At 38.3% G+C, this 26723-nt stretch overlaps 1 protein-coding gene and 1 long non-coding RNA gene across 12 annotated transcripts in view; one reads left to right on the plus strand and one right to left on the minus strand.

The window, feature by feature from the left end:
- The window catches only part of LOC129438676 (uncharacterized), a 164632-nt gene that overhangs the window by 8965 nt on the left and 128944 nt on the right, over window positions 1–26723 (plus strand). The window lies entirely within an intron of this gene.
- Window positions 1–26723, minus strand: part of gria4a (glutamate receptor, ionotropic, AMPA 4a) — a 126503-nt gene that overhangs the window by 5591 nt on the left and 94189 nt on the right. For 3 of the 9 annotated variants that reach the window (XM_055197498.2, XM_055197501.2, XM_055197500.2), the window contains 3 exons: window positions 23305–23503; window positions 14051–14298; window positions 5753–5867 (listed from right to left, as the gene is read on the minus strand). In XM_055197498.2, coding sequence (XP_055053473.2) covers window positions 5753–5867; window positions 14051–14298; window positions 23305–23503 — 562 coding nt within the window. Of the gene's footprint in view, window positions 1–3718; window positions 3834–5723; window positions 5868–14050; window positions 14299–23304; window positions 23504–26723 lie in introns of those variants that run through there. The other 6 variants (XM_055197499.2, XM_073863198.1, XR_012367782.1 and 3 more) reach the window with 4 other exon arrangements.

A 26723-nucleotide genomic window follows, 5' to 3' on the forward strand; every position in this document is an offset into this window, starting at 1 on the left:
CATCACCACCATTTGTTGTTTTAGCAAAGTTTTAAGGTCCATCCAGTGTTGGGAAAGTTAACTTTCTACATGAACTAGTACAGTTCACAGTTCGCAAATTTTAAAATGAACTAGTTCAGTTCATAGTTCATATTTCAAAATTTTGAACTAGTTCACAGTTCCAAAAATGAATTAATTTATAGTTCTTTTTTCCCATATTATTTAAAAAAAATATTATAGCCCATATAAAACCACAGACAGCAATTATTTTATCAGCTTTAATGCTGAAGCTAAATGCGTTCGATTTCATCTTCATATCCAACTTGAAATCTTTATCCAACCAGTGTTATATTAGCATTGACTGTCTTTTACTACATTTTTGTATTTGCTTGCACATACCTTGAAAGGCTAGCCGGGTGCTTCAAGGGTGTCGCGTGTATGACAACTCGCAGGTATTGCACACCGCACGTGCACGTTAAATAACGTGAGTTTAGTCAGAGTCTATTTCAAGATCCAGAATATGCGTTAGCAGCCTATGTTAATCGTTAACGATTTGGACAAATATGATGTTATTTAATGTTGAACAATGTGAGTGGCGCAGCAGGGATTTCAGCAGCGTCCAGAGTCAGTGCGTCACCTCCATGCTGCTTTGTTTTGATGACGCATGCAGCGTGAAACACTGACTGGTGGCGGTGTTGCCAGATTGTAGGGGTGCACCGATAGGATTTTTTTGGGCCGATACCGATTCCGATTTAAACAGACAACTTCTGACCGATACCGATATCAAACACCTGTATACAATACTATACAGTTGGTCTATTAGCTAGTTTATTTCTGCATCAAATTATTTTTACTGAACATGGATTGGATCTAATTAGCATCCAACTGACCAACATAATAAGAGAGGCACAAATTAAAACAAATATAATTAGACAGCATGACAACCTTCAAAGGTGGTTTTTGCTATTCAGCATTTATTTTATTAACAACCTTAACTCATTTTTTACATATAATGGATTTCTTTATGCAGTTAATTAAAAAACAATCGGTATCGGCCTGTCTCGTGCTATTGCCGATATGCCGATGGTTTCAAATTCATCAAAAATCGGCCGATAAATATCGGTGGCCGATACATCGGTGCATCACTACCAGATTGGGTGTTTTTTTGGGGGTTTTCGCTAGAGATGTTCCGATGCCATTTTTCTCTTCCCGATACCGATTCCGATACCTGGGCTCAGGGTATCGGCCGATACAGAGTACCGATCCGATACCTGGGTGTGTCTCTGTATAATATACAGCTGTACATACTACTAGCCCTGTATGAATGGATATAACTGTTTTATGGTGTGCTTCAGACTTATTCCTGTATAAAACATTAACAAATACATACAGTGAACTAGTATTTTTATTATCTGAAATACATTTAACAGTAATATTTATTTTTCTTATGAGAAAATCAGCCACAAATCCAACACTGTAAACTGAAAGGCTGTTTTAGTTTTAGAATAATTGGAAAAATCTGTGGAATTCTTCGGGATGGTTTTAAATTAAAGAATTTAAGCTATTAAATAGTACAAAATTGCAACTAAAATAATTACTTTTTAAAGGCTTACAATTAAAATGAATACACCAAACCAATGAGTCCTCTGAATTAAACTGGACCAACATGAACCAGATAATGTGCTTGTCAAGATAGAATTATAGTTTGTAGCCTAAAATGACATATATTATTGTTAATATATATTATAGCAAAATAAAAGCTTGTGTTACTACATTCTTAATATGATTTAGGCACGTATGAAGATAATTTCATCATTTTTACAACGCAATGTAAACTTTATATTAAACATAACAAGAGCATTCGTCTTGTAAACTGATTTGAAATGATGATGTGCTGACTTTCGCGTCACGTAGACGACAGAGACAAGTAAGATCTGCGGTTAAACTCAGTTTTATTTCATCTAATATATATCAAACGGTTCATACTCTTATCATTAAAAACAATCACAGCAAACAGCACGCGCAGGGTTCATGTACTTGTCAATGCTGCTCACAAACGCATAAGGGGATGTGTGCTTGTTGTCAATGTCATCTCAAATCTCAAGCGCGGGGTATGTGTGCTTGTCAATCACGGGCATTACATCTGCGGAGTTCTCCGTGGAAATCTGCGGGCTCGGATTCCGTTGAGACATGTCGATGTTTTATTAGTCTGAAATACTTACAAACAGCGGACATACGGCTGCATGCTTTCATTCCTTCGCCGCTCTAAGTAAACAATGGTTGCGTGTGGTAACTTCCTGGTGTTCGCATTCAGAGCAGGGAAGAAGAAACGAGTTTCGCTTTGCAGCGTTATCTTTAGTGTTAGCTATAACGGGCATAACTAGGTTTATTAGGTAAATGGTATCGGATCGGTACATGGGTTCAAGTACTTGCCGATTCCGATGCCAAAATTTTTTGTGGTATCGGCCGCATATCCGATACTGGTATCGGAATCGGAACAACTCTAGTTTTCGCCTGGAAGACTCTATAGAAATCTGGCACCCTATTGAACGACGTTAAACTGAGAGAGCGTGCCGTTCACAAGCACCAGAATTTGGGAGTACTTTGACTGGGTGCAGTAACACCCTTCCTCTCCCATTATGAGAGGGAGAAGGGGAGCGGACTTTTCAGGCGAGTCGAAGTACTCCCAAAAGTGCTATTATGCCATAAAATATAGTTGCTCTTTTAAATCCGCTTAGAAAAGCGCTACGTTTTATTTTGTACCACCAAACTTGCTCGTATAACTACTCATCTTAAATAGGAAAAACGTTGATGTGTTTGGTCACTTCTGGCTTTGTCTCTGAATGGTGCCATTGAGGGAGTGGGGCTGAGCTGAATGCTGTCGAGGCGTCGCGGCGCGCTCCGGCGCTTGCGTGCGCGCACGCAGATGGTGGAGGGATGCACCAACAATTCCCGATCAAGGCAACAACACATTTTAATATTGAAAATGAGTAGACTATTCCTTTAAGTGGATGGGGAGTTTACTCTAATACTTGACACTTTAGCTTATACTGTTTACAATTTTCTGTATTTTCTGGTTGTATTGTAATAACGAGACTGAGAAATATTATATATAATTACTATACCATTGCAAAAACAACAAATCTAATGGTGGCATGGTGGCCTAAGACTTCTGCACAGTACTGTACATCTATAAAACAGTTTTAATATGAATCAGTTATGTATAAAATGCTATGGCACAAATTGGAGAGCAATTTTTACATGTATAATATTTAAGTCTAAAAAGTCTTGTTAACTATAACAAAGCATAAAGTTTTCAACATGAAATTGACTAGAGTTATAGGATTTCTACTTACTAGTACAGACAAACTTTACACTATACAGTAAAAGTGTAAAATCAATTTAAAATTGGTGCAACATTGTCTCATCGCCTTACTTTAATCTTCACCAAAATGATAGTCATGAAGTCTGTCACTATTGTCGTACAGTCTACAATGCAACATTCTGTGTTTTTACTTTACTGTATTATGGCAAAGCTTACTGTATAAACTCCTAATTTCCCTAAAGATCAGGATGAGGTCATCTAAAATCTGAAACTATGCTGATGACAGCTAAATATAAGGTTACACTGTCTGTCACCTTCATTCCCTTTCCTTCTGAAAACACATCACATTCATTTCTGCGAGTATGTGTGTCTTTCAGAGCTGCGCTTGTTGCAGATCTCTGTCCGGGAACTGACCTTACTTCCCGAGTCCTTGGGTCCACACTCCCCTTTATCGTACCACCATTTATTTTTGAGTTTGTCTAGCACTCCTGCTTCACTCAGTTTCAACACCGCCAGGTTTACCGGCGTTCTTCTCAGAGAGAATAACATAAATAACATCATAGGCCATGTTATTTTATGTTATTAGACAATATAGCTTGGCACACAGTAACAGGGGAAGTGATAAAGCCGAGGTCCCATCGAGTGCACGCGTGTGTTTGCGATACAGGCTTTGATTTCACAGGCGTACGGATGGGATCTCGCTCCATCGCTTCAGGCAACAGACACATTCTGCCCTGATTTCGTTATCAAAACACAGACAATTACTGGTAATGCAGAACTATTGGCAAATAACCCAGACTACAACCGTCTGTTCCTACTAAATGAAACGCCTGAGTGGGCCCAAAAAATCCCAAATAAAAATGATTTGAAAACGCTTGAAACCCTTAGTTAGTCATTGAGTGCGTTTACATGCACAGTATCACACCGATTATGCTTAATAAACTGCTAACGTGTAAGGTTATGTAAATGCATAAAATAGTTTTCTTTTTTTGGGGAAAGGTCATAAACGGCTAAAGCAAAACACGATTCGCACAGGTAGATTTCTGATTATTCCATGTAAATGCTTTAATCGGCTTTCTTGCAATTTTGTTCGTGCGCATGCCTTTGCATGTTAAAGGTGCGCTGTGTAAATTTTTGAAGAATCATGACAGAAATGCAATATACAGTCCTTCCTAGGAGTTTTTTATTGATCTTGCGGCACATTTTCTTAAAAAATGCAATAGAATATGCGGGATATTTATGCAATTTTTTGCGATGAAATTGCGGGAACTGTATTCAGCTACATAATCAGTCACATAATCACGTCACTTCATAACGTTCCCGTGGCAACAGGGGACATGGCTGCGCTTGTGTGAGGTAATTGCAAAAAATTTTTAACTTTCTGCTAAGATATATGTGATTTTTGCTACGAAAATGTGGGGATTATCAAATCATGCAAGACCTGCATATTTTGCGCACGGAATTCTGCAATTTATACAGCGAAAGTGCGGCGTATTTAAAAAAATGCGTCCCCCCAATAAATATGCCATGTTTTTCTGGATGGACTGAATATAATATACATAATTATATTATCAGTGGTGTATAAAGGCCTTATATAATTAACTGTATTGTTTTTGTGACCTTAGAATTAGCCGTTTTGATCTACATTCACCGTGAGCCCCTAAATGGAAGCCGCCATTTTGCGCCATCATGTTTCTACAGTAGCCCTTAACGGACAAACTGCTCTACAGTCCGTTTGTCACTACGTCGTCTCAGACGATGACATGTTTGTCCTGTGATTGCTTCTGTATGCTATTCGAAAGGGAGGGGTGCAATACCCAACCTCACCACTAGATGCTGCTAAAATATACACACTGCACCTTTAAAGATAAATGTAATAAACGGAAGTGAGCATAAATCAATACATAAAGGTCTGCTCTTGATTTGCTCTCGATGATTTTAAAACGACTAGGCGGATGTAAATGTAGTTTTCTGCGTAGCTGGTTTATTGATTTGCATGTAAACGTGTAAAAATAATAATAAGCAGATTTTTGATAGATATTCGCTTATTCTGTACATGTAAACGCACTCATGAACAGTTTAGGACACTCATTTAACACAAAAAAATGTAACCCACTGATATTTTACATTTATTTTACATATTACATCAGTAAAACCAAAAGGATGCCAATGTTGAAATCTGCAGTGATAAGCAGATAACCCCCACAAGACACTGTTTGATCAGTTCTGAACTTCAGTCTTTCTACCGCTTTTTATTCCCTGCACAAACCTTTCGGCAAATATTTCTGCTTTGACAGTAATTGCTATCTTTTCCAGTCTGTATCTCATTGAACACACTTGTGTTGCTCATGATTGGCTCAGCCGTCGCTCTTATCAGGGCAGATGTTTCTGTTGCATCACATTGCTGTTGTTTTTTTACCGCTCCTCAGCGTGTCATTGGTGGCTAACCTTCGAGTCCCCGCCCCCGCTGCCACATTCGCCCTTGTCGTACCACCATTTATTTTTCAATTTGTCCAAGAGCCCTTGTTCATTCAGCTTTAACACGGCCAGGTTTACAGCATTTCTTCAACAAACCATAAACATCACATAAGAGCGGGCCACGTGGCAGCCCGGATTAGACGAACACAAAACAAAGATACAGAAAAGAAAAGAGAAAATATGAGAGAATCGTGGTAGGCAGATTTTGTTAATGAAGACCTTAGTGGGTTCTCTCTCGCTCTCTCACACACCTGCTCTCTATCTAACATTCATTATTAAGTTATTAGAGAATAAAGGCAGATTTAGTTTTTTTTCCTAATCATTTTTTAACACAAGGTTAAGCTCATGTGCACCACTGCTGGGAGAGGAAATGTCTGTTTATGTTAATGGAGGTCAAACATTATCTTTAATTTATCATAAGGCGTTTAAGCAGTCATGGCTGTATAAGATTTTTTACACTGTTACTGTCTCTTTCTTTTTGTTATATGCTTTGACAGTTATTGTATTGTATGGCTGGTATTTTTAACTCTAACAAACAGTAAACACGTTTGGAACAAAGTAAGATTTAATTGGTAACACATCGGTAATGTGTCACCAGCTGCTTTTGCGCAAAACTTTAGCGTTATTTTTAATAAATGTCGACAAAAACTATGAAATGATGGCGTTACAATTAACCAATGATTTGCGACTGAAACATAGTTTTTCCTCTTGCGATAAGTCAATCCAAACATCGACGGATGTTGGTAAGTTATTAATTTCACATCCACCGCACTAGGCATTATTTTTAACCGAAGGAGACGTAAGCGTATTATCCAAACATTAATGCCAAGGAAAGTCTCTTATACTTAGGAGGTTTCTTGGAAGTAACAGTACATTATTTTAAATCAAAAGAGATGTAGGAGTGTTATCCAAACATTATTGGCAAGGAAAGCCTCTTATACTTGGGAGCAGATATTTATTGAGGTGTTTCTGGGAGGTTTTAGTTCATACCGCTTTATCTTCAAATATTTATTATGCGACTTGCATTAGGTGACCTGAAAATGTGAATAAACTGTTTCCATTGCAGTTTCGTGAAATACCTTTTCCGAATTGCCTCGTAAAAACTTTTTTGCGCAATTTAAAAAGGTAGTGGAAACGCAGCTATTGGTGTTGTCTAGGTTTAAAACAGAGCCCCTGTATAGCCGCACTCTCCACCTTCGTACCAAACGCACCTTCGTGACAAACGATTTCTGTTGTGTAACTCTTCCATTCTGTGACCAAGCTGGCGTGTATTTGGTAATTTTTTCATTGTGGTCCTGGTCCTTTTGAATGTAATACATGCGTGTTAGTTGTTGACTTGGTAACACGAGAGTTACAGGTGGAATGCGACATAAATAAGAGAGCTAGTATAGACGGTTTCATTGGACGCACGTGCGTTTTTGCGGTTATGCGTCTGGATGGAACTTGGGGCCAATCTCATTTCTCTGTCTTACCCCTTCCCCTTTGTCTTCGTCTTCCCCTTGCCCCTCGAAACCGAGTGAAGGGGAAAGGGGTAAGACAGATCGTTCGTCTAAAAAATGAGACGGCACTCGATTACCGCATGCGTCATCTTCCCTTGTCGCTAACTGGCTGCTACGTAAACAGACAAGGGTTGACATAAACAAAGAAGGTTGTGGTATCGATTGCCTGAGCTGAGCTCAACAAATAGCGCATAACTTAGCTGCTAGCTAGCGCATTAACTAGCGATTCAAAACAAAAACATTACAATTAAAACCGCTTGAACATTTTATTAAAAGTATCATAAAACATGAGTGCCATAATATAATCTCAATTAAACTGCCGAAAATAATGTTACTTTTATTTGTGCGACTCCTTGACATTTCGACGTTCAGCCATAAAACATCTTGATGCAGGCTCTCCTGAGATATTCCTACATTAACGTTTACCCCTCTCTTTCAAGTGTGGTCCTTATCACACTTCGTTTCAAGGGGCTATGTTAGTGTTGGGCGATATGCCCTATTTTCAGATCGTCCTATCGTCAGCCTGTGAGATCGGCGATACACGATATTATCGGGGGGCGGGGCAGTAGTTTACTCATTTTTTTATTTGTTAATTTTTTACTCATTATAACAAGTCTTGATGGGTGGACAAAAAAACAAGAGCAACACCGTCATGATCGCAACCTTCTTAAACCTGATGCCATTAATGCGAGCGCGTCATTAAAACCCTATCATGATTACTTAATAACTGTAAAAACATGCATCTGCGCACGCAGACACACGTGCGCGCACATAAACAATTCAATGCATTGGTTTAGTGCTGTTGCAGAAGACTACACGTGTCAAGCAGTGGTGCTCTCATGAGGTGCCTTTTTAAACGCATCGGTCCAGCGAAACGCTATCATATTTTAAACACAATCATATATTAAACACGAGGGACGTGTTTCTACAACTCCTTGAAATGCATATCATAAACAGGATTAATACCTAGTGATCTGACTTCAGACAGAGCGCAGCTCTCTGCACGTACGCGGGAGTGAGAGAGAGGCGCTAATATGCAGCGGGTCATATTTTAAACAAAAAGTAAAGTTTGCCTCAACTCGCATGAAACGCATTAAACTGAACAAATACATAAGGATTACTACTTTAGTTTATGTTTAGACTTCGGACAGACGCGAGAGCGCGTGCACGTGAGACAGAGAGAAGCGCAGCTGCTCATGACGCGGCGCGCTGGATTTTAGTGGTAGAAGGAGACCAAGATGCGCGCATTAATGCAGGTACGTGCAAGAAGGAATTCTCTCTTTACAAGCTCTCCACGTAAAGTGAAGCCAAACCCTCATGTGAGGAAAAGCATGCATTGTGGGTGTTAATATAAAACTATGATGATAATAATAATAATAATAACCATTCGCCAACTATCGTCGTGACTATCGCCATGAAAGCCTGCCATTGGCGATATGTCTGAAGATCGTCGATACACGATACTATCGTCTATCGGCACAACCCTAGGCTATGTATCCCTACGCCTTGGCCCTAGCCCTTGATCAAACGGAGAATTGAGACGCCACTTCGCCTCACACGAACGCGCAAAACCGAGGGTAAGGGGTAAGGGGTAAGACAGAGAAATGAGACGCACCCTTAACCTTTGGTCTTTGTTTGTTTAATGGTTTGACTATTGGCTAAACTGAACCCTGAAACAAATACCTCTTCAAAAATATAAAAAATAATGATTTGGTTTCCTAAAGACGAGTGGAAACGGGATTATGGATCACCGCTACGTGAAGGGAGGTTTGGCAGATGATTTGTAGTTAACTTTGTATACATTATACATAACATTAGCTCAGTGTCATTTTTTATCCGCTTTATCTATGACATATAAACTAAGGTAATCTACTTGTTTATTTAGCTTAAAAATAAAATACTCTAAAAGTTGTTACTGACTCTTTGAGGAGTTTACCAAAAGTTACTTTTGTTCCACGAAAGCCGTTTGTTTATGTTGTTACTGCTGAAACCGTCAATAGTGAGCGCTAATAGAGGATAGTCATTTATTTTCTGTATTTTTATCTGATCTGTGTTTACTTCACTGAAATAATGTGCTTTACCAGCTGCAGAGAGAAACTTGACCAAACAGACGAGTGACCGATCCCGAGCGACGATGTCACTGTACACATTCTGCACTGTAAAAAAACTTTGCTGCCTTAAAATTTTTTGTTAAATCAACTCAGATTTACAAGTCATGTCAACAGAGATTAGTTGTCACAACTTATAAAATATAGTTGAGAAAAGTCAACTTAATTTTATAAGTTATAACAACTCACCTGTAGTTATAACAACTCATCTCTAGTCAAGATAAATAATAGTAAGTTGAAATGACTTGTAAATCCGAGTTGATTCACAAAAAAATTTAAGGCAGCAAAGTATTTTTTACAGTGTGAGAATTACGACAATTGCGGTACAAATTCTGGGCTGAGAACAGTTGCATGCTATGCTGAGATCATGCTATGCCAAACCAGGCTCACGTGGAAACAAACATAAAGCTGTGTGCACACCGCCAGTGACTAGTAATGGCGGAGCAACGTCAAAGAAAGCTTGGTGATTTCACTTGATTGACAGTTGGTCAACAACAAAGTTGAGAACAGTTCAACTTTATTCAAACGATGAAGACGCTGCAATGTGCACGGACAGTAACTATGAACCGTTTCTTTCCGTTCTTAAAACAGTTTTGCACGACTGTGGAGAAGTGCTATACGTCTCATATACTGGGGCCAAAATAAGATGCACAATAATGTAGATCTTTGCATTTCTTCCTCTCCATTTTCAGCTTTTTTTCTGAAGTGTCTATCTGTGTGCATTTGTGGACAGAATGCTTTTACTATAAGCGCTATATACTTTCTTTATATTTTGAGAGAGAGACCCTTAGGGTTGCCACAGGCCGTAACAATGTTAAATAATAAAAATAAACTAAGGGTTACATGAAACACAAATGACATAAGATGAAGAGTTGTTACACTCATTTTGGCTATGTTCGAAATAGCATACTACTCATGTTGTTGTTATTCAGTATACATTGTGCATGTTAATTTTTAGATTTAGATATATATTTCAGATACTATAAAAAGCCCAGTGTAATCTGTACAGTAAGCAGTACAGCAGTATTCTATTGGAACATAGCCATTGAGCAGTTTTCATCTCTGTGTGGAGATTCGACAAAAAACGTACTAACATTAGTTTAGTTGAGGTTGCAGTATTATTTAGTCGAGGTTGCACCTATTATGCCAATTTTTACTGGATGTAATATGAGTCTCAGGTGTGTCCAGAATGTGTCTGTGAAGTCTCCGGTTAAAATACCCCGCAGATCATTTTTAGAGCATATCCAAAATGCTCTATTTGGGTGGGAGCAAAAACACGATGTTCTCAAGTGTTTACATTGAAATGAAATTGAGCTACAGCTTTTCTCTTCCTTAAAAAAACTGGACAGTGGGCGCTCTCAGTTAAAATAGATCTGATTCCTGTGAATACAGTCTGAGACAATAATATCTCAGTATTGAGATATGGCAGACAGTGTACAACTTACTAAAGCCGCCTTTCCGCTGCACACGACTTTCGGAAACGGTTGTCGGAATTCGCCCCCTTGTGGCAGTTGTAGTGAAGTTTAAGTTTAATTCTAACATGGGAAAGAAGCTCATTTCAAGAGGTTTCATTCTAATATTTACCATAGTGAAATAAATAAATGAATGCAAATGATTGAAACAATAAACAGCTATGCATATATGACAAAGACTGCCAATTTTTTTTTATTGTAGAGAACATAAGATTAAAATAATAATGTATACATATTAAATTAAAAATGTATTACTTATCAGTAATCAATAGAGGGTATGCACATGATGTCAGCGTCGGTGAGAGGGACTGCGGTTACGCCCACTGAGTGGCAAAAGACAGAGCGGCAGCATTTGAGTACAGTGTGACATTGGCGAAAACACGGTGAAAACGCGTCGAAATGGGAAAAAGCTGTTGTGCGATAGACTGTACTAACAGATTAACAAGAAGTGAGAGCTATCGTTTTACAAACTGCCAAAAAAAAAAACGAAAGGAGAAGTAAATTGATTGTTTATGCCAACGTCCACAGACCACAGGTGGGTTGATAAGTTGCTAGGGTCACTATCAAGCAGAGGTTTTACTTTCTACTTAAACGTATTTTTCAAGTTTCAATTTTCAATTTTAATGTAATTGGGTATTAAATAAATGTTAATATGCAATATTAAAGAATAGACAGTATGATCATATGCTTTAGAATGTAGTGAAGTAAAATGTTTCCAAATACAAACATCCTAATAAAGTATTGTTCACCTTTGCTATCAAGTCCAACTAAATTTATTTAAGCTGATAATAGTCAGTTTAACTGGGATTTTCGCAGCAGCCCCTATAAAAACCAGCCATTTTGTTGCACGTTTTGCCACTCAACTGGGCGAGCTCTTGCGTGATCACGTGGAAAAGTGACGTCAATGCATACCCTCTATAGATTTTTTTAAAGGATTCAAGTGTTACTGATAAAGTTGAGCAAAAATTATTAAATCATTTTCACCTCGCACATTTGCTGTTTGTCAATATGCGTTTTTTTGCGATCATGCGTCCTTGTGTTCTCGCTCTACGTCATCATTAACCGTCCAAGTGAAATTCCAATTCTCACGAACGCAAGTACAGAGCACGCATGAAAATACCGGATGTGTTCTTGATATCGAGGATGCATCGAGTGCAGACTTGCGCCCTGAAATCGCTTTACGCCCCAGAAGTCACTGCGGCAAAACAATGGCAAAGGTCAGGTGACCAACAGGAAGATTGCACGCATCTTCATTCTCAAAGTGCGTAAGGTGTTCGAGTCGCGACCTTCTGAGTTCGTTCTTCCAACGTCGCCTGGTAAGGCCGATCTCCACGAGAACGCAAATTCGTTCTTTGCGTTCTTGAAATTGAGAAACAGCTATTGTTTTAATTGGAATTCACAAAAATACATCACTTCCAGTCAACATATCGCATGCGGTGTAGTCGCACAAGTTAAAAAATTTTAACGAATCCAACTGCCAAAACGTATCCGAAAATTACGTGTCCGCAGACGGTCGACACATCACGCAACCCCCTGCGACTCTCCTTAGGGAATAAATGACTTCCGGTTTATCGCCCGTCGTTTGTTGTTTGCAGTGGAAAGGCGGCTTAAGGACGGAAAATATGGTAATACAGGACTACAGTCAGTGGCTGTGGGCGGGGGTTTATCAGTGTGACATCACATTAACAAGAAAATCAAAACGGCATGTCTGATGAGACCGCTTTAGTATAATGTTGATTGAAAAAGGAGTGGGTGGACATAAACACACCTTGTAAAAGTGGATTTTGCAGAATATGTTTTCAGGAATTAATATACTGTAGGCTGATGTCATTACGATTAAGAACAGTCAATCTATTATATACAAAAAGCACGTGATGGACTGCAAATACCATGTGCATAAATCTTTATTGATTTTGAAAGGCAGACGGCATTACAGCAGTTTGAAGCACTGGTGGGTGAGAGACCAGACTGTGGAAACGTTAGCAGCAGTTTATCTCTGTTGAAGAGAGGTTAAGCGTCTGGAGGAGAGGTCAAGATGCTGAGATGAGTGGGCTGAATGGACTGATAACAACATAAAGAGACTATCAATCTGTTCCTGTTGCTCAATTGGTAGCGCGTTGTGTTAGCGACGCAAAAGGTCATAGGTTTGATTCCAGGAAACATATATAGTGATAAAAAGTAGTGGCGTCAGAAAATATATGAATCTCCACACAGAGACATATCACTATTCTCATTGAACTGATAATAATCGTACAGCTGTAAACTTCATAACAGAACATTTTGTACAGTTCAATTACATCTTAAAGACAAAATGAAACTGCATTCACAACACATTTCGCTTCTGCACTATGATGTGCTTCTGTGAAATAATTACTGAATTGAATCTATGGGGATTGGGGAGGGTTTCAATTATATATCAGCTATTATTCTTTCTGTCTACATGGCCTTGGTTACATCAGCAAAGACAGGATATAGTTTTAGAAGTGAACTCAATTACTGCAGTTTATTGAAAGATTAAAACATTTACTTTAGAAGATTAATCATGCACAAGGACATTTAAGACGTACATTTCAATTTCATGTTGTCTTTAAGAAAATAAAGAGTTTGCTTGTTAGTGATGAACACTTTCATATCCGAAAGATGTGCGTTATCCAAAACATGCTGGCAAAATGACAGCAGTATATGCATAAGGTGAAATATAAAATACATTTTGGGAAATTCAGGCAAAAATTACCTGTACGCTGCGTCTGTGGAGAAAAACAGAGTAAACACATACACACACAGGACTCTCTGTGATCGTGATATCTTATTGAAAACAGGAGCTGTTGTTGTTAAAAAACATTTAAAAGTCATAAGAAACAATAAGCAAAATCAAGATATAAATCGAATATTCCCCAAAGTCTGACTTTTAAAACTATTGAAATATAATATTTTAGCTATATATCATAGTAGTGTAGGCCTACCGGTATGTACAAATTAAATTAAATTAAAACCTGACATGAAGTTTCTGAACTTGATCTTTTTAACAACTGTGACAACAGCCCCTGAATATGTGACCGTGAAGAGATCACCGTCCCACAGAGACTACTGAGTGAAAGAGAGAGAGATAGAGAGAGAGAAGCACAGCAGGGTAGGTGGAATACTATAACAGCTCTGTGATTGGTTGGGTTGTTATAATACTCCACCCACCCTAGCTGCGATCCTTTGGGCGTGGCCACCCCGTATCCCTTGGAGTCCAGATTCCCTCCGACCTTCATGGTGTCGCAGGGTTTGCGCTGCTCCGTGTACTCGTTCATGGTCGACTCCAGCAGAAAGGCGTATTTCCCTTTCGATTTGCGTACGCGTGCCACACCCTCAGCCGTCGTCTTGGTGAAGACGGTGGGTTCGGCAGACTTCATGTAACTCCACATTTTTTCGTACACTGCAATCTTTGACCTCTAGAGGGCGCAGAGGAAGTAAAAAGCAGGTTATGAATATTTGTGATTGTTGTCTCGGTGACCTGAATGCTAAGTCAAATTTACTAAAATTTTAACTATATACATAGTTATGCTACATACACACCAAACGTGGGGCATCGCGTTACTCGCTCTTGATTACTCGCGGGATTTAACTTCGTGTCATGCTAATTTTTACAATATGGGCGAAGACGTGTTTGAGGCGAAAAGCGCATGTTTTCGTGGCAAACGCTGCGCCCATATTGCGTCATTTGCACCATCCCCCACGATGACGCGTCTGAACGCGTCTTTGAATTGACTTTGTTAACAATCTCGCGCAAATCGTTGAACGGTTCTGGTGTGAACCCATAGTTAGAGGTCAATCCATGGCATGGCTAAAAAAAACTTGGAACTATTTGGTTAAAAGAATAGTTCACCAAAAAATAAAAATTTGCCTATATTTTCCAACTCTTGTGAGTCTCGTGAAGTCGTCATGTGTCGTGACAAAACACATAGTCATTAGACACAAGAGAACCAATGAACATCTTGTGTACCAGCGTGGAGGCGGCTTGTTGCCAACTTATGCTGCGTAAACACCAAACACGAAGCATCGTGTTCCTTGCTCTAGATTACTCGCGGGATTTAACTTTGTGTCATACTAATTTTTCATTTGAATTGAATATTTTTAATTTGCACAAAGATGCGCGCAGCTCAATTCGTGTCATTCGCATCGCCCTGCGTGGATTCCCGTCTATTTGCGTCTTTGCATTAACTTTGTATGCAATCTACCGTATTTTCCGGACTATAAGTCGCACTTTTTTCATAGTTTGGTGGGTCCTGGAACTTATAGTCAAGTGCGACTTATACATCAAAATAATTTCATATGAACCAAGAGAAACCATAACCGTCTACAGCCGCGAGAGTCTGCTCTGTGCTGCTCCTGTATTTATTTAATTCAATGGATTCAGTGATGCGGAATGACTTGGGGACCTTTTTGAACTTGATTTGGCTTATCGTGTTAATGTTGCCTATTTAGCCTCCCAGGTATGTTCTGTTTGCTATTGTTTATCGTGTAAATAACTGTTAATGTTACTTTAACATGTACAGCTGTTCTGTGCCATTGTTTAGTTGAATAACTTGCCTTTCCATATTAAATGTCTGTTCTTCGGGCTTGGATTTTGTGAAATCAAAATAAATAAACGTGACGTATTGTCCAGTGCAACTTAAATATGTTTTTTCCTCTTCAAAACACATTTTTTACTAATGCGACTTATAATCCGAAGTGACTTGTAGTCCGGAAATACGGTACTTGCGCAAATCATAGAATTCACATGTCGTGTTTTAATATGAACAACACTCTAATGCTGCGTTTACACCAGCCGTGGTAGAGGGGTCAAGCGCCAGTGATTTCAATGGTAAGTCAATGTGAAGACGCGTTGACGCGCGTCTGGAGGTCTTGTGGCGCAAACGAGGCGTTTAGCGCGGCGCGGTAGACTCGATTCCGCCTCCGCGGCAAACCCGCAAGTTGAAAAATGTGAACTTTGTCGGAAAAACGCGCCGCGTTAACCAACCAGGAGTTTGTTTTAGTAGTGACGTGATTACAGAAAGTGAGCGAAGTCGCAGAAGCCCCTCCCATGACGCGAATTTCCGCGTGAATGTCTCGATGACTAGAATTTCACGGCCGGCTTTCACGCGCAAATTCAGCAAGTTAACTCAAATCAGTAAAATGTAAAAGCGGCAAACTAGGCGCGGAAGACGTGATTTTGACACCTCAAACGCGACTGGTGTAAACGCAGCATAATGGTGTGTATGCCCCATTAGAGTGTTGTTTATATTAAAACACGACTTCTCTATCTCTAAATAGCCTCAAAATACAAATAGCTTCTCTCACAAACTCAAAGTTCACTGCCAGGCGACATATTTTCTTTAACAGAATTTGCCTTTCAAAGTCTACAGCGAACGGCTGGTTTGGACTACAGCTTCTTCTTCCTGCTTTAATGACGTCACTAGAACAGTTTTTTGACTAAACTCCGCCCACAGGAATACGTCAGTCGGCAGCTAAGCTAACGGCAAGCTAAGCTGCTATCGAATCACAACATACTAAACAAACTACACAATCAGAACTCGCTACGTATTTCTGAAGTAGGGACTTCATAGAGCAAGGAAGACATCAGCCGTTTTGAGGACAGTGAAAACAGCGCTATACAGATAAGTAAATTGTGTGACGTTTCACGTGAAACATGAACACATGTTATAATGCAACACAATCAAAGCTTCAAAAACACAGAAAGAACGGTACCTTTAAATGTAATCATTAAAAGCAAAATCCAGAAAAATGAAAACGGAAAATACAGAATTAAAAAAATTATACAGATTTCAAAGGGCCCTAGCAATGAAGTGTACTAGAAAATGTGCACCGTTGGGATGTAGTAAGCCCTGAAGTGTTCACTACTGTGAATACAGATGATTGTAATCTGTTTGAAATGAGAGGTTTGTGTGTTTGCTCTGTGGGATATGACAGCTGATGTGATTGTTTCTAAAGTGTTTATTGTACTTGATCATTGTGGCTCTTTCATACACCGAAATGACACGAGCTTTAGTGTGTGTATGTGTAAGGCAGCGGCGGGTATATGAGAGAAAGAGGCAACGGACCGTGACGGACAGCCGCTCTTATTATAATGTTTGTCACGTCCAGTCTGAGGCTCGGTCGGCGCTGTAATGCGGTAACATTCGAAAATAAAACTCCGGGCTTACTGACAAATAAACACCCTCAACAAACCTGCACATACACAAATAACATATGACAAACAAAGCTGACACTTAAGTCCAAACACAATAGAGAACTGACATTTACTTACTCCCTGAGTTACTGAGCTCATGTTTCTATTCAGTATATCGGCACGGAGAGAGTGAGACGGCTTTACAGAGAGGTTAGAGAGAAAGAGACAGGTCGGCAGAGAAAATGAGAAATTGGGATAGACATTGAGAAAAGGCAGAGTAAGATGGAGAATATGACATGTTGGCATAATGAGTGAGACAGAATGGAGAGTGAGACAGGGTGATGGAGAAAAAGAATAGCTGTCAGACAGTGGTGAGAAAAGACAGGATGGCAGAAGGTAAAATAAATGAAGACAACTGGAAGAAAGATTGTGAGTGAGACACACTAGAAGTGTTCACGGGTTCACTTTGAGGCGAAAACCCGAGGTCCAGAAAGTTTCACGCGTGCCTCGGGTATAATATAGGCGTCATCGTTTGGGTAATTTAAAATGAATGTATTTTTGCCGAATGGACCCGAGAAGACCTGAACTATCTCACGGGTGTGCATCAAGTCCTTTTCCAATGCCTCCTCTGTTTGCCAAGAGCGCTTGCGACATTGTATGGCCGGCGAGAGGTAAAATTTTGATTGACAGACCTGTCAATCAATTTTGAATGCATTTTTTAACAATTACCTTGGTGTCATTGCAATTGGTTGCGAGGCCACTGACTGTTGCATGCACACACATCGGTGCCGTTTACATTCGGGCCCAGTCGGGTTAAAAAAAGAACTGCCACTGGGTTGGGGCGGACTCAGGTCTAATTTTCTCGGGATTGTCTCAAGTAAAACGTGATTTGGGTCATTTCGGGTACATTATTCTTTGGTCCCAAGAAGACCTCTAACATGCACATCAGTTTTATGGACAATTCATTCAGATCTTTCTCATATTACCTGTCTTTCATCCACCTAACTAACTTTCCTTTTTTCTCCTCTGTCTCGCTTTCTCTTTGCTCTTTGAACAAATTGCTTTTTCACTCTCTCATCAGGTTGCGGTTTCTCTATGTAGATGTGAGTGCAGGTTTAACTCTGTCCTTTGGAGTCTGATTCAATCTCAGATCTATTACTGTGATAGCTGAACTCCAGTGGATCTTTTTGACCCTCAGACCAAACTTGGATCCCAGTACTCCATGTAGTGGAAAGAGTAAAATTGGATAAATTAGCGGTGGATGGTTGATTGTTAACTAAAATCACTGTATGAGTCATTGTTTATTACAGTATATGGCATAACATATTTTTGTAGGCAAAACCCGGAATTGAGTTCTGGTTCCATCGTCCTGAAGTCAATGGTTTTTTTTGAATGGGTTTTTGGTTATAAATAAGATCTTGGGTTAAAGGCGGAGTCCACGATGTTTGAAAGCCAATGTTGATATTTGAAATCACCTAAACAACCACGCCCCTCCCCCAATGGAATCTGGACCTTCTGTTGATAGACCCGCCCCACACATACGCAACCCGGCAAGGATGTCGGTTAGTAGACACGCTCCTTACTGCTGATTGGCTATAAGTGTGTTTTGGTAGTCGGCCCGTCTCCTTTTCCAAAGCATTTTTCAAACATCGTGGACTCCGCCTTTATCATGAGCCAAATAAATTTTCACGCTTTATTTTACAACATAAAACACAACAGTAATATCCCCACTCTTTTTAAAGCTTTAGTTTGTCTTTAAAACAACACAACATTGACAAGATTCATCCACAGAGAAATTCCTTACAAGGCTACATGTTTTTAAATGTGTTTCATAAAGTTTGAAAGGGCTGTCGGAAGCTTGGTGGTGATGATGTTAATGTCTAGAGACTGTGGTACTGTATAGTTGGCTTGAAGCCTAAGGCCATGTTTACATTAGAGCATTTGCGTTTTAAAACGGCATTTTAAAATGAAAACGATCCTCGTTTATACTGGCATTTTTAAAAGAATCTTCATCCACACTATACACCACCATAAACGCATGAAACATGACCAATCACGTAACTGGGCATGCGCATATAAGTGTAAAATAACTTATTACTCTAATAATAGCTTACCTTTGCACGTTTACGCAGCCTAGGGGTGTGCGATATTGACAAAAAGTCATACATGGGTCCTTTGCTGGCAACTATAACAGACACTATTTTTGAACCTATAAAAATGTGTTTGGGAAAGTCTTATACTGTTCTATTTCCCACCTACAACATATTAATATTAATTATAGGTTAATTTTGATTTTATAACTAAACAGAAAGGTCTTTATGATTTAAAAAGAAAGCATTCAAGTGAACAGTAACAGTAGCGAACTTGAAGCAAAAATAAATTTCAGCAAATGCAAACTTTAATAAAACATAGTAAGAGGTGAAGTATTGCTTTAGCCTACCAGAAATGCTTATTGCATTAATTTTTAAAAGTGTGCGAGGTCCGTGCACGTCCTCCGCTAGCAACAAACAAATAGCTAAAAGCAAGCGCCTAAACGAGCATTATATTAATGACGTTGAGTTTATTGTTTTTATTAATTTATATTCACAAAACTTATCAACAAAACATCGATTAAAATTAAGAGACAAATTATCTGAAACGAAATTCATTTTAAAGTAGCAAACAAAACTTACATTAAACTGGAAAATAATGTCTGACCCATTACAATTCTCCCTTCATATTGGCCTTTACAACGCCTATATTGCGTTTAAAATTACAGTCTATCTTTCGTAAGCTAACTTAATTTAAACAAAACATAAACACTTATACTGTTCTATCTCCCCCTTTAACATATTAATATGATTAATAGGTTAATTTTGATTTTATAACTAAACAGAAAGGTCTTTATGATTTAAAAAGAAAGCATTCTAAACAGTAGCGAACTTGACGCAAAAATAAATTTCAGCAAATGCAAACTTCAATAAAACATATAGTAAGAAGTGAAGTATTGCTTTAGCCTACCAGAAATGCTTATTGCATTAATTTTTAAAAGTGTGCGAGGTCCGTGCACGTCCTCCGCTAGCAACACACAAATAGCTAAAAGCCAAGCGCCTAAATGAGCATTATATTAATGACGTTGAGTTTATTGTTTTTATTAATTTATATTCACAAAACTTATCAACAAAACATCGATTAAAATTAAGAGACCAATTATCTGAAACGAGATTCATTTTAAAGTAGAAAACAAAACTTACATTAAACTGGAAAATAATGTCTGACCCATTACAATTCTCCCTTCATATTGGCCTTTGCAACGCCTATATGGCGTATAAAATTACAGTCTATCTTTCGTAAGCTAACTAAATTTAAACAAAACATAAACACATTAAACCCAACAATACTCAAACATTAATATAAAACAGACATTATCTATAAGGATACATGTTAAAACAATCCAATATAGCGTTTATAATAGCTGGTTGGTAGATGTTTACTATTTTTGGCAAAACCTCCGTTGCAAAACAACATTTACATCAATAAAATAATTTTTACTTTGAAAATGATGCGCTGTCACGTTAATATCAGCTGTTCGTTTACATAAGACTCCGTCTACGTTCATTTACACTCAGAGCAACGTCTGAGTTCTCAAACTAAAACAGGGTCTTCAGCGTTTGCGAACTAATCCGTTTATGAGGGTCGAAAACGGTGATGTAGTGTAGATGAAAGGCGTAAACGTAGCAAAAGTAACGCGTTTTAAAGCATAAACGCATTAATGTAAACATAGCCTAAGGTTAGCTTTTCAATTTCTAGATTATTTTTGCGATAATTAAAAAGTCTATGCAAAAAATGTATGGGTGTTTTGGCAAGGGAACCATGTTCTGGGTTGGTCTACAAAAATATGTATTCCCTGCGACTAGTGCTGTGAAGGATCACGACCCACGGTTCGGCTCACATGCGATTTGCAGATTAATACACAAATTTAAATAGGGAAAGTTTATAATTTGCACGTGTTTCAAAGGCTTTCAAATGTTAACATTCAAGTGATTTTAAACAATTTAACCATAAAAAGGCGCTAAAGTGAGCAGTTTTCTGTACACACAGATGCATGTGCGATTGAATGTGTCTTGCGATTGAATGTGTCTGGTCCAGCCCCAGTCAGACATGATCATCTCTACAACCTTCAAAGATCAGAAGAATATTGATGTTTAAAATTTAGAGAGAGTTGCGCTACTGTGTCTCATACTGTAGTCCAGGGGTCTCCAACGTGCTCACAAAAAGGTTGGAGACCCCTGCTGTAGTCCATTAACATACATTTGGCGAACAGAGCAATGAAAAACGTTTTTATGTGAAGCGACTGTTTATGCTGCTCCATTTGGAATTCGCCCTCCATCTGTGTGTGCACGCCTTTAAGTGCACTCAAAAGTGCACATACGGAGAGATGCGTTTCAAAAAGCTGGCAAACGTAAAATCTTTCTGTTCGTGACAAACCAAAATGATCTCCACAGTATTCTTTTTTTAATAAAAACATTTGTTTAAACATTTGTCATAAACCAGTCTGTGCTTATTTGGTCTTAAAGAGACAGTAACCTCAATTAACCTACTTAATTCTGTGTCATTAACGTTAATTAAACAACCCAAGACAAAGAGAAAATCACTTCTGTAGCCATAAAAAATAATAATTATATTTAATTTATACAATGAAGACTTTCTGTAGCTAATGCTAATTTTAGACCTTACTAAATGTGCAACTTTGCTCTTATTTATAAATGTTTGTAATTTCTTTATTTGTTATTAGATTTTTTCCACCCCTTTTTTGCTCATCCGAAAAATGCTCCCATCCGTGCCTCAAAAACCGTAATGTGATCCGAACCGTGAGTTTTGTGATCTGTCACACCCCTACCTGCGAAAATATATACAATTAGGGATACTAAAGGGATACCAAGGCTAAATTTCTGTGCCGATACCCATTTTCAATTACTTAACGATACCGATAGTTTTGCTTTTTATTCCTTGTTTCAAATCATGTTCGGAAATCTTAGCAGTGCAGAGTGTAAAAACTGCAAATCTGTTCTCATTAGGGGTGTGAAGAGATATCGTGCGACGAGATCTCGCGAGATTAAATGTGTTTCGCGAAATTACATGCGTCTCGTGAGATTTCTTGTGGAGGTGCTGGCCGTTTCTCAAATAAAAGACTGCATCCTTCGGAGGTCGCATTTTTAAACTGCATTTACTTCATCACTGTCTTATTAGAGACTATTAACAATTATAAAGTTTACTAATTATTTAGTTAATCGCAAATTGTTGAAAAATGCCCATGACTTGTGAATGTAATGCTCAGATAATTAACCGAAATAAACCTTGATGACGTATGCAGCCTGCATATGCGACCTCCGAAGGATGCAGCTTTCTGTTTGACCCTTTACAGTGCATGCATTATATTTGTCTTTTACTGCGTTTGCTTTTTTGTTTGGGTTTCCAATAATGTTCGTTTGGGAGCTCGTGTGAAGTCTGAGACGTGTTGTGTTTGTCTGTTGATCAGTGTCAGATGTGTCTCAGCTGATTAAACCCTCACACAGAGTTTACATGATTTAATGTCTGCATGTTCTTGCTCAAAATGTTTCATTTCTATTGTAAAGAAATGGACATATATTAAATATTAATATGGATTTAAACATTGTTTGACTAAAAATAAGCATTTCTCTCCGTTTGAAGTGAAAGTGACCGTGAAGACAGCCTCCGCGAAATGAGTCCTTTATCACCCCCTGCAGGCATTTGTTATAATACATACATAATGCTTTTTATTTATAGGCCACAAAATGTTGTTCAATGTAGCTTGGTTTTAATACTTTATTTGAACCAATTATTATTGCATCTTCGTTATTATGTAATTTTAAAGGCTACTGCTCACTTGGGTCTATTTTTATTACCCCAAAATAACAAATTACTTCATTATCAGTTAGCAAAATAATTGTTAGGGCCAGTCCTTGATTAGTTAAAACATTTAAAAATAATGTGATTTTAGTTTCTTATTCATTTATTTTATCATTGAGGGTTTCTAAAAAGTTTAAAAATATCGTCTCGTCTCGTGAACCAATCTCCTGTTTCGTCTCGTCTCGTGGATTAAGTGTCTCGTCACACCCCTAGTTCTCATTGTCACTTGATTTGAAATAATCACACAGTATGAGTTCTGATGCGTTTTTTCCAGCCCTTTTGATTGCCAGGAATATAATCTGCTCTTTGCTCCGATAACTGGCTGTTTTTAAGCAGTTCGTTTGCCGATACCGATTATAGGCTGATTTTGACTTCTCACCCTAAAGAACTCTTTGGTGGAACCAGAATCAAGGGTTCCGTATGCAATTTCTGTCTGTTTGGCGAGATCTTCAGCACTCTCGATAGGTGACACCATCCTCTCCACTGTGAGAAATGCAGCCAGGTTTGCTGTGTAGGATGAGATGATGATCAGAGTGAAGAACCACCAAACTCCTCCAACTATTCGCCCAGACAGAGACCTGACAGCAAGAGAGATAGAGAATGTGGTCAGAAAAATACATCCTACAAAACCTCAGCACACATAAAGAGAAATTTGAGACATTTTTCTATTTCTTTTCTCCATAAAACATTTCTACTCATTGCATCAAAAAGAAAAATGTTTTTATTAAATTTAGACTCGACAGAAAGGGAAACTTATCAGCGCGATTTCCATCTGACTCCGTCTGATGTTTGTTTGTCTTATAGACCGTGGTCACATTATTCAGCGTGATCATAAACACAGAACATGTAGTGAATGATTGATTGTGCAAACTCTGCATTCATTTAGAGCGGTTCTGTAATCATCAATCAGTCTTATAACCTGCAGCATATTCAAATCACCTATTACATAACATATTTATCAAAGAAAAAGTCTCTAAAACTTTGTCTCCCTTTGTATGATGGACATTTCTACAATTTAAAGATTTTTGCTATGTCAAGACCTGACAAAACACTCATTATACACCCACAGTGTGTCCGTGAGACCAATTTAAAAAGAAACTCACAGTACAGTAGACCTCATTAAAAAAACAGCATTTACAAAATAATCTTCTGAAGAACAATACAAACTATGTCAACCTACGTTCATCAATTAGGACAACAGACCATCTCAGACAAATCTTTAGATGTCAAGGTGCTGATTCTTGAGCATTGCTTTATTTCTACATGCATGGGGGTTCCTATGTGGTTGCCTGTTTGTGTCAAAAAGCCTCAATTATATTTTGGTATCCTGTTTTATAGTGAACAAGGCGATAATTGTAAATCAGATAATATAATGGCATGAGTATTAGCAATGTTAATGATGGTTACTATCTCATCTAAATAAAGTTTTCTTGTGTGCCAGCCCACTGACTATGTGTGCATATGTGCACCTCAGTGTGTAAACGTGTGCATGCATATATGTGCTTGTGTTGTATATACTGTGTGTACTGTCACTGGGCTGCTCAGAAATGGTTTTTAAATAAACCATTTATTCACAACAGACTGACAAAAGGTGAAAATAGAGTAAGAGAGAGACAATGACCCTGTCTAAAGAGTCATGTGCTGGGAGAATACCGCTGCTGTTCAGAGAGCAAAATCATTACTTTAAAGGACAACCCCCCCCCCCCCCCTCACTCTTTCTAACTCTCTCTCTGTCTTTGTGAGTATAGAAGCTGGTAGATGAGATAAGACATTCCTCTGTATGCCAATATGTGATTGCGTTAATGTTCAGTTTTGTTACATGCAGGTTTATTTCTATAGCACATTTTACAATTTTACATTGTTGCAAAGCAGCTTAACAGTAAATACATATTAGTAAAACAGATACATTGCAAACAAAAAATTAAGAAAATAAATATGAAGTGTTCAGATGCAAAATCCGCTAAACACCACCTCTGTCAAAAATTAGATAACGATTGTAACCGAATGTTCTCGACACATACTAAACGTTCATCGTATACTAGTTTCGTATCAAATCCCTCGGGCTATTCAGAAATACCAATTATTAATTTATTTTAGGCAGAATCCATTAAGAGTTTGATTAAAAAAAGTGCTAATTAACAAGAAATGATGCCAGATGCACTTAGTGGGTTTGCATCTGAGCTCCTAATATATAGGGGTGAGCGGGGCACAAACTAACACGGGGTTAATTGTAACGCAGCTACTTTACATATTTATACAGGGCCGAGCAATCTGTGCTTTTTTTCTCTTACTGTCAGAAGATCTCCTGAATTTGTGAAAAGTTTTGATGCGTTTTCGTTAAAGAGTGATTTGGAGGCATGAAAGTAAATTTCTTCATCTTCAGTTTTTTTTTTTCAATTTCTCATTTGGGTGTGTAAGTCACCAATACAACCTGGGGATCTTCTTCCTCCGCTTAGTTTTTCAGTTTACAAAGTCCGTCATCTAAATAGGGATTAGACATAGTGTCAGCCCAACAGGCTTTTTAAGGGGATGAGAGCTGAGACTCTCATTGGTTTATTGCACGTTATGCCCAAAATACTCCCATTACTCATTAAAAAAAGGACCAGCCCTTTTTGACCGTGCACTCTGCGCACAAACCATTTTTCCAGTCGTTAAATTAGCAAAAGTGGATTCGGACATGCCCGTTTAGACGATGTGCAGTGCGCTTTATACAATGCGCTTAGATCGTTAAAATAGGGCCCATGGTCTTTGTATTGTTTTAACATTTTTTAAAAAATTTTCAGTCTGCAAACTGAACAACTGAAATCTTATTTCTTCCACCATGGTGCTTAAGATTCAGCAGAAACACTGCAGAACTCACAAATCAATTGGGCTTTGACAGAATGAGAGACAGGTGTTATAACAGGGAGATATGACGCAAGGAGTGATGCCGAGTTTGATAACAGCGAAGAAAGTTTCACACAGCAGACTGAATCTATGTAGGTATGTGAATGAGCTACCCAGTCTCACGAAATTACGTACCTATAGTCACATCATTTTTTTGATTCTTTTTCGTGATACTGTCACGAATTTCCACGTTTTTTCGTGATCGTATCACGAATTTCTGTTTATGTGTCATTGTTACGTATTGGTTACTCAACTGCTTTTTCCTATTTTCAAACCATTTTCGCTTTGGTTTAGGGTTAGATTTGGTGTTTGCATTAGGATGTCGCTTTAATGGTTTATACTGTTTGTTTCAGATTTATTTTTTATATTTTCTGATTTGTAAACCATTGTCGCCTGTCGTTAGGGTTAGAGTTGGGTTTGGGTAAGGATGTCATTTTATGTAAATCTAAACCTAACCGAAGCGAAAATGGTAAGAAATTAGGACAAAACAGTTGAGTAACCAATACGTAACAATGACACATAAACAGAAATTCGTGATACCATCACAAAAAACGTGGAAATTCGTGACAGTATCACAAAAAAGAATCAAAAAATTATGTGACTATAGATACGTAATTTCGTGTGACTGGGCTGGAATGAGACATTATGACAGTTGTGTAACATTTGTGCTGATGTGTGGATGCCCTTCCGGGTATTAAATTCCCATATTTAGAAAAAAAATGTATATGACTGATTTTGCATGTGCAAACATGCACAAGAATAGTAGCGTGTTGTAAGTGGTAAGTGGTGTTGTAGGCATAGGTTCAATTACAACCCAGCGAATTGGGTTTGTCTCTTTTTGACCCAACAACAACCCAGCATTTTTAGAGCATTGGTGGTATAATATTAATTCAAATTTGCATAACATCTCCA

This window comes from Misgurnus anguillicaudatus, chromosome 24 (genome assembly GCF_027580225.2).
Source record: "Misgurnus anguillicaudatus chromosome 24, ASM2758022v2, whole genome shotgun sequence".
Classification (NCBI taxonomy): domain Eukaryota; kingdom Metazoa; phylum Chordata; class Actinopteri; order Cypriniformes; family Cobitidae; genus Misgurnus; species Misgurnus anguillicaudatus.